The following is a 9,653-nucleotide window of genomic DNA, read 5'->3' on the forward strand; positions in this document are numbered from 1 at the left end:
TTCGTGAACAATTAAAATTTGAAATACCAATTGCCCCAAAATTACCATATTCATAAAATTCTTCTAAAGCTTTTCAACAATCAAAACTTTGCTTAGTTGGTCAATGAATTAAATATAAATCTAAATAGTCTAGTTTTAAACGCGCTTGAATACCACGAGGAGCATCTTTAGCAAGTTCGTTTTCATGATCTTCATTTCAAATTTTAGAAGTAATAAATAAATCTTCTCCTTTAACTTGTGCATTTTCTGCTAAAAGAACATTAATTGCAGTACCAATTATATCTTCATTTTCATAATATTATTGCAATATCAATGTGACGATAACCATTCTGTAAGGCACAAATTACTGAATTATAAATAGATTCTAATAAATAGAACCATTAAATATGTACCTAATCCAAATTGAGGTATATCTACACCATTATTTAAAGTTATAGTTTTTTGTAGAATTTATTCTTTTGTAAGTTTTACCGTTTGTTGATTATGCTTTCAAACGAAATATTACTTATAACCGGCTGTAAAACGATTTTTGAGAAACCTTTGTTCTCTAATTTCATTAATGATAGCAATTGTAGCATCACCATAACTTACTTCACTTTTTCCTACTTCATTAACAATTAAATGGTTATTACCATTTTTAAATTTACCCAAAGTTGGTAATTTTGGGTCATAGTATAAAGAAGGGCTAAGGTATGTTGAACTAATGTCGCTATTACGATAGGTTGCTATTGCATGAACTTGTTGCGCGTGCTCTTTTCATGCTTCAGAGAATTCACTTGTTTCAACTAATATTTCATTTTTGTCATTTGATAAACTACCAGCACCACCAACAATTAATAACCTTTTAATATTCTGACGTTCATGCATGATTGTAATTAAGTTTTTAGCAACTTGCTGGTAAGTACTTTGAGAATTATTAATAGTAGGGTTACAATTTCAAGGCTTATTTGAATTATCAAACAAAAAAGTTAAAGTACATCTTCAGAATCTCAAGGTTTAAGTTCAAGAAGTGAAGCACGATTGAATGTTAATGAAATTAATAATTCAAAGCCTTTATTAGCAAATACAAAAATATATAACTCACAAATACCCATAAGTTTTAAGTCAAAAAAGTAAAGTGTAATAAGAAAAAAAAATATTAATTATTTGAATTAATATTTTTATTTTCTTCACATATAATGAAAAAAGTATAAAATAATTGTAAAATTGCAGCGCCAATTAAAGCATCATTTTGAATATGATTTGTTTCTTGCGTGGTAAAGCTAGGCAATAAACAAGTTTTCTTCAATAATTCTACCAATTTTATTATTTGTTAATGAAAATTGTTCTCTTATTATATTCCTATAATCATGGTTACTTTTAATTAACATTAATATTTTTTTAGTAGCACCAACATCAAGATGCTAACGTTTTTTAAACACAGGTAAATTTAAAATTTGATCAATATTTCAAATGTCATATAAGTCAAAAATTTTATGTTTTTGAAAAAAATAACTGACTTTATTTTTAAACTTACTTTCATCGTTATAGACTCACATAGTTTTTTAACATTAATACCTCAGTTCTATCACCAAGTAGGACTAAAGTCATAAAATTACATTTTAATAGTTTATTAGTTAAATTTTTTTTAAAATGTTGTTGATGCTTAACAAATCTTAAATATTCATTTGAAATATTTGGTTGTAGAATAATAGTTTTAACAGACATATGTCTTTTTTTATGCTATAAATTTTTAACACTTGAATCTTCTTTTTATCAATAACTAATAATGCAAATGAAAAAATATTATCAAAGTCATGAGCATACGAATTGTTCTTTTTCTTATGTAATGAAATACGAAAAGTTTCAAAATCAAGTATAAGAATCGGATATTCAGTCTTATTTAAAAATTTACCAATAACATTAACGTTTAATTCAATATCTAAGATATTTACTTTTAATATTTCCATTCGAATGCCTTTTCTAATATACTTACTTGATAACTATAACCAGCAGACGCTAAAATTGTAACGTGAGACTTATTATGTTCATTAACCTTATTTGATTCTAAGTAAGTTAATAAAAGTTGTGCATTAAAACCACCTAGTACAACATTAACAATTTCATGGGCAGTCAATGATAATAGAAGATTTTGTAATAAAATAAATGTTTGACTTTGTGCACAATGATTTATTCGTGTTTCCATGTCATAGTCAAAGAAATTATTAAATGTTGACCTACAAATTTCGTATTGTGGTTTCGTTAAGTTGCATCCTTTCCTAACTGTATCAACAAATAATTTATTCCTAGTATTGAAATTCTCACTACTGTAACTTACTCAAATAAATAAACACGAGCAAGCTCTTACTTGTTGTTGATTATCTGTGATTGGTTTGCAATTGTGCTATAATTTTAGAATCACTAATAACTAAAACTTTTCATGGTTCTAGACAACATAAAGATGGAGTATGACGCTACATAGTTAATAATACCGTCAATTTTACCATCATTAATAACTTTACTAGGGTCATAATGACGAACTGATTTACGGTTTAATTATTCTCCTTTGAGAATAAAGATTTCTTATTTAATGCTATTATTTAATAACTTCAGAAACTTGTACAGCGCCGTAACATTTCTTCCACCTACATGGATTGAGAATTGAGTATCTTTCTCAAGGGCAACTGGATGAATCAATCGAACAGTAATAGTCACATAGTCACCCGGCATATTTAATTCCGATTTTTCACCTTCATTGATAAAATCTTCCATACTTCCTGTAACGTCAGTTCTACGGAAATAAAATTTTGGGCGATATCCTAAATTGTATGAAATATGACGTCTACCGTCTTGATCAATTAGAATATAAACTTCGCCTTTAAATTTAGTACATGGTGTAACTGAGCCTGGTTTAGCAATAACTTGTTCACGTTAAATTTCCTCACTCTTAACTCCACGTTATAATACTTCAACGTCATCACCCGCTTGTGCTTCATCTAATAATTTTCTGAACATTTCAATACCAGTAACAACAACCTTTTTACGACCTATGTTAATAACAATAGTATCAATTTCATCATTTACTTTTAAAGTTCCGTGTTCAATTCTTCCAGTAGCAACTGTTCCACGTCTAGTAATAGTGAAAACATCTTCAACGGCTAACAGCACTGGTTTATCAACTTCTCTTTTTGGCGTCGGGATTTATTCATCCATTACTGTCAATAATTTTTTAATTTTTTCTTCTCACTCTTTTTTACCATCTAATGTTCTTCTTGCAGAAACACTAATAATTGGTGTATCATTACCTTCAAATTCATATTTAGTTAGTAATTCACGAATTTCCAATTCTACAAGTTCTAATTTGTCATCGCCTGTACTTTCAATATCACATTTATTTAAGACTACAACGACTTTTTAACTGCAACACAACGCGCCAATAGAATATGTTCACATGTTTGTGGCATTGGACCATCAGTTGCAGGAACAACAACACTGAACCATCCATTTGATCTGCACCTGTAATCATATTTTTAATGTAGTCAGTGTGACATGGACAGTCAACTTGCGCATAGTGAGGAGTTGATGTTTCATACCCAACGTGAGCTATATTAATAGCACTACCACGTACCCTTTCTTCTGAGCAGCATCAGTAGAAGCATAGTCCTTAAACATATCTTTATATCCACCTGCTTCAGGTTTCGAACAATAACTAGTAACTGCAGCAGTTAATGTCGTTTTCCATGGCACATGTGACCAATTCTTCCTATATTAGCATGTGGTTTTGTACATTCAAATTCTTGTTTTGGGCCAGTCAATAAATGCTTTGATTTTTTTACTCGTTTTCCTGCCATTTTTGTTTTGTCTGAAATAACTAACGCATACTTCTATTTAATTAAATTAAACACTAAGGTAATTTTAAGGTAAAGTTATACATTCATCTGAATTATTTTATTCTTTAATAATTCTTCCTTTTTGATATATACCAGCAAATGCTTCAGCAACTGATTTTGGTGCTCCTTCATAGCGTGGAAAAGACATTGTATATGTTCCACGCCTTGCGCCATAGAACGTAATTATACGAAGCATAACCAAACGTTTCAGATAAAGGCACTTTAGCTTCAGTAACTTTACTATTACCAGGAATTCCGTCTGCTTCAATAGTACCTCTTTTACCAGATATTTCATCAACAATAGAACCATGATATTCATCTGGAATAATAACTTTAACATTTATAATAGGTTTTAATAAACCATTATTATCTTCTAAGGATTTAGAGGCGGCAATATTGGAGGCACGTTCTGAAGAGTCGACAGGGTGGAATGAATCATGATATAATGTTGCTTTATCATCAATATCTTGATACCCAGCAATTAAACAATTAGCTAATGGTTCAATTAATCCTTCCAGCACTGGTTGAATATATTCATGTGGCACATCACCACCAACAATTTTATTAACAAACTAAAATCGTTTAATTCGATTTGGTTCAAATTTAATAATAACATGTCAATATTGACCGCGACCACCTTGTCACGTGAAAAATAGCGGACAAAGAAAAGAAAAAGAAAAAATAATTGAACGCTGATTAAGGGTCTTCGTTACGACAATTATTCGATAGTTATGGGACTTGCTACTTGTGTGGTGGATAATGAAAACTTGACGGTGTCGCTTATCAAACTATTTACTAATAATATTAATTATTACAAGGATTCTCTCTACATTTCTAGATTATTATTTATCGCACATTCTCACGCGGCAAAGGGACATTCACGCACCACATGGCCGGACACACACTCACTTTTTCTTCGCGCTTCTTTTGCTCTCCAGTTTTACCGACCATCCACATTCACTCGTCACCACGCATCACCTTTCATTCATACCAACTTAAAAGCTAATCATCCTCACAACTTGAACGTAGAGCGTATCCCTACTTCAAATATTTAATTATAAGGTATATGACAGATAATAATGAGCAAGTAACTTATGACAAGATTAAGACTGACTTTACACCTTTATTTACGGTCTACTTATACATAAATGTCGGTGGGCGTTGGCTGGTTGTGGGGATATGATGTGCGGGTTGCTGTTCGGTGATCTCTGAAAGTTTTGATGTGCATATTGCTTTCCGGTGATCCCTGAAAGGCTTGATGTGCGGATTGCTTTAGATGGCCCCTGGAAGTCTTGATGTTCGGATTGTTGCGATACCGCCTTTCCATGATCCCTTTAAGTCTTGATGTGCAGATTGCTGGGATAGTCTGATGTTAATGTGTAGATCTGCCGAGATAACGGTCGTTACAACCTGATTGATGAACAAGCTTACACTCAACGCGATCACATGCTGCTTTATTTGTTTCATATATGCAGCTTGTGGACCTCCAACGTTAGTACCTACTTTAAACTCACGTTTTAAATGATCAATTAATATGTCCAAATGTAGTTCTGCCATTCCAGAAATAATTGTTTGTCCCGTTTCTTTGTCTGATGAAACACGGAATGTTGGATCTTTTTCTACAGTCTTTAGCAAACCTAAACTCATTTTTCTTTCATCAGCTTTTGTTTTAGATTCAAGTGCTAATGAAATAACTGGTTCTGAAGACAACATTTCTTCTGAAATAACTTCATGTCTTTCATCACATAATGTATCACCAGTACTTGTATCTTTTAAACCACCAATAGCGCCAATATCACCAGTATAAACCTTTTTAATTTCCGCACGACTATTGACACGCATTTATAAAATTCGACCATCACCAATCTTTTTTTTCTTTAGTTGAATTTGATACATAGCTACGAGATTATAATGTTCCTAAGTATACCGTAAAAGAAATTAATCTTCCGTCAAAAGTGTCCGTCATGACCTTTAATGCCAACGCTGAGAAAGGTTCTTCATCGCTAGAATGACGTTCTGCTCCTTTTGATGTGGCAGGTAATATTCCTTTAATTGCAGCTACATCTGATAGTGAAGGCAAGTAATCAATAACTGCATCTATCATTAATTTAACTCCTTTATTTTTAAAGGTACTACCATATAATACTGGAAAGAACTTATCAGCAATTGTTGCTTTACGAATTACTATTTTAATTCCTGCAACTTTTAGTTCTTTTCCTTCAGCATATTTCGTAAAGAAATCTTCATCAAAGTGAGAAAGTGCATCAAAGAATACTTCAGATCTAATTTCAGCAGTATCTTTAAGTTCTTCAGGAATCGGAATTTCTTTATAATCCTCATTTGGTTCACCATCAAAATGGTACGCTTTCATCTCAATTATATTAATAATTCCATCAAAAGCATCTTGCGCTCCAATTGGACACTGAATTGCATGAGCATTAGTACCAAGACGATCTTTTAATGTTTGAATTAAATGATCAAAGTCAGTACCATTTTTATCCATTCTAATTGCAAAACATTTCTTGGTACATTACACCTAATTGCTTGATTTGAACTCGGTTTGTGTTTCAACCCCAGTTTGCGTATCTAATACTGCATCAGCTACATCTAACTCTCTTAATGAAAGATCCAGAAATAATTTTAATTACATCTTCTAAACAATAAGCATTTAAATCGGGTAATTTAATTTGCGCAATTTCTGTAATGTGCGCAATAGTAAGTGCTTCTACCGTTGTTAATTTAGCATTTGATGAACCATCTGCCAGATTAAATGCTCTTTTAAAAGAAATGTTGCTTGTGTAGTCTTTATTTTAAAGTAAAAAATTTTACCTTTATATACTGTAAAAAATTGCAATTGGAACTGGATTAACATCATCTAATTGATCTTTGGCTTTATCGTTAAATTCTCTACAAACACGTGGCATATCAATATCAGACGATGTTAAGCTAGCACCTATTTCGGCATTACCAGCTGGTAATTGAATAATACCTTCACGATTAATATTTTTTTTATCTGCTGTAAGCAAAACCTCCTAAATGGATTCTCATTGTGATCCAAACGAATAAATCTTCCACAAGTTTAAACATATTTAGAATCGATATATAATAACTGACATTAATAATATATATTAATAATAATAATAAATAACATTATTGTAATAAGCAGTCACATGTAATTCAATTATATTTTGTATAGAAATGAAATAGTTATAAACTAAACTTTAATTTTTTTACAACTACCATATTCTACATTAATTGCAGTTTGACGACGAAAAATATCTACAGAAACTGTTGCTTCACACTTATCTTCATCTAATTTAATAAATTATGCTTTTCGAGTTTGTAAAGCACCAAAAGTAATATGAACAAAGTCATTTAACTCAAAATAACGAATGACCATTTTTGTCTTTCTAGCTTTCGGTAGTGATGAATTTTTAGAATTACGATATAACATACCATTAACTTTCTTGGTAAAAAGTGGGTACACCGTTACCACTAGATCCAATAATACCTTTAACACCTGTTTTATAACGAATATCATATCAAGTATCAGCAGTCAAAATGATATGAATAAAAATATAAGCAGGAAAAATATTTTTTTCAGTTATTTTTTTATCTTTATCCGCTATTGTTTCTTTAATAACCCTTACTTGAAAAGCATTATCTCTTAAATTTAATTTTTTATCAATTATTTTTTTTAAATCGGCAGCAACTTTATCTTCATGGCCTTTGTTACAATTAACAAAGTGCTTGCTCAATTTGATGTTTATGTGTTTCTTCTAATGATGTAGTTCTCCTATCCTTATTATATTTATCAGCTGCTGGTGGATCACAACTTGACTTTCCTGAAGTTTTATGCGTTCTTAAAGGTCCAATTTTACGTAAAATATTATATTCACTTTTTAAAGGAGACAGTTTTTCAGGATTAACTTTTGGTTTCTCTTTTGAGTAACCTTCTGTACTCATGAAAACTTGTCCTAATGTGATTCCTTATGTAAAGTATGCTTTTGACAATATTCACAATATTATTTTAGTTCCATGCACTCTTAATATTTAATCCTATTTTTGTATGTGTCATAATTACGATTTAAACGTACTCTACAAATTAATACTAGTTTCTTGTTCATTAAATTCAACTAGAAATTTTATCCAATTCTAATTATATTATTATTTAGAAAAAGTGTCAATTCTGCAATATTTTTACTTTAAGACAAAGTTAAATTTTAGTCTTTATGTAAAATATATAATCTCTAAAATTGTTGTACAAGAAAAATTAAAATAACAAATAAAAAATAGTGCTCTTAAAAAAAACGTTATAATATAAAACCAGTTTTTATTAGCTATTAATACTTCCTAAATGTGGCTGTCTTTCATTGGGTTCTATGACAACTTCTGGCATATAACTGTTAGCATTTGCTACGAATTCTTGTTCAAACTCATAATCAGGAATTTTTAATTTCAGTCCTTCTTGTTCATTTTCACCTTCAATCGTTACTAATTCTACCTTCTTATTTTCAAGAGTAAAATTATCTATTGATTCCTTAAACTTTGTCAATGTTGGTATTCAATATTTTATTTATCCAGGTTTAACAAAGCTAGAAATTGTTTTATCAGAAAGTCTCATTTCAAACTGATCTCAATTGTTTTCTTCTAAATACTCAAATATTTCACCAGAATCTTTACTACTTAAAACACATTTATATCAAGAAAAACTTTTTGTAATATGTCTTTTTCTTTCACTAATAAATTTAATAATAACTTCTTCCGTACTATTTGAAGTATTAGATGTACTTGTTGCAGAAAAATATGTATGACGAACATCCATAATTGCTGAAATTGACATTACATTTCCTGCTAAAAAATTACCATTTGTAAAGTTAAGAATTGCAGTTGCAAAAGCAGTAAGTGATTTTAAGTATTCGATAGTTCTTGTTACTTTCTGGATTAAATATAAATCGAGACCTGATATTCCACTAAGTATTTTAACTAATCCGTTTGTACTAGTAAATAATTTATTTAATGCATTAGATGTCATTTCTGTAGTTAATTCATTAATTACAACATTTCCTGTTAATTGTTCAGCAATTGCATAAAGTTCATCATTTGGTAATTCAGTAGGAAAGGAAGGTAAATTTGGTTCTATAGTTGTACTACCAAAAGTTTCGTTTAAATTATATGCTTGACAAGTAACTCCAGCACCAAATGCTGCATTTAATTTATCAACTGGTCTGCTTTTAATTAAATGATAACCTTTTCAATATTACTATCTGTAGTAACAGACTGAAGTCTTGCTATTGATAGTAGAACTCCTGCTCTCGTATTAGTTCAATTTTGTGCTCTTAGTGCTCCGGCTCTAATTGTACCCTGAAGATTATTCAATGCTCTTTATACTTCTTTTCATTCTTCTCCGTTATTCGTTTTCATTTTATTAATTCCTTCTGTAATTAAAGTGGTTTTAAGGTGAATAAATCCCTACGTCATTGATTTATCAAGACTTCTTTATGAAATTAAACTTTTTATTTTAATGACAAAATCATTCATAATAATTTATTAATAATGATACTAATTCTTCATTTGCCCATTTTTATTGAGACAGACGGTCCAATATCATTGGCGTGAGATATTGAAGTACTTCTAAGTTAGTGATATATAATGTTTCCATCATGTCACAAAAATATATAAATAACAAATACCTGTGCTTTATGTCCCGCAGAAGGTTGATTTACTGCTCGTCATACTGGTAAATGAATATGTTTGTCTTGAATTCTTTTAGTGTTAAGATTT

General features: G+C 30.3%; 1 protein-coding gene across 1 annotated transcript; it reads right to left on the reverse strand.

Annotated features, from left to right (window-relative positions):
• Positions 1–5,775: 5,775 nt before the first annotated feature.
• LOC108552271 (elongation factor G) lies at positions 5,776–6,372 on the reverse strand. Its single transcript, XM_017906732.1, has one exon. It carries the CDS (start codon positions 6,370–6,372, stop codon positions 5,776–5,778), a length of 597 nt encoding a protein of 198 aa, XP_017762221.1.
• Positions 6,373–9,653: the final 3,281 nt, after the last annotated feature.

Source organism: Eufriesea mexicana, unplaced genomic scaffold (genome assembly GCF_001483705.2).
Source record: "Eufriesea mexicana isolate 0111107269 unplaced genomic scaffold, ASM148370v2 scaffold5896, whole genome shotgun sequence".
Classification (NCBI taxonomy): Eukaryota; Metazoa; Arthropoda; class Insecta; order Hymenoptera; family Apidae; genus Eufriesea; species Eufriesea mexicana.

Bases quoted from the DNA above. Each gene is read 5' to 3' on its own strand.
- LOC108552271 (XM_017906732.1), bottom strand. From the start codon at position 6,372: ATGGATAAAAATGGTACTGACTTTGATCATTTAATTCAAACATTAAAA.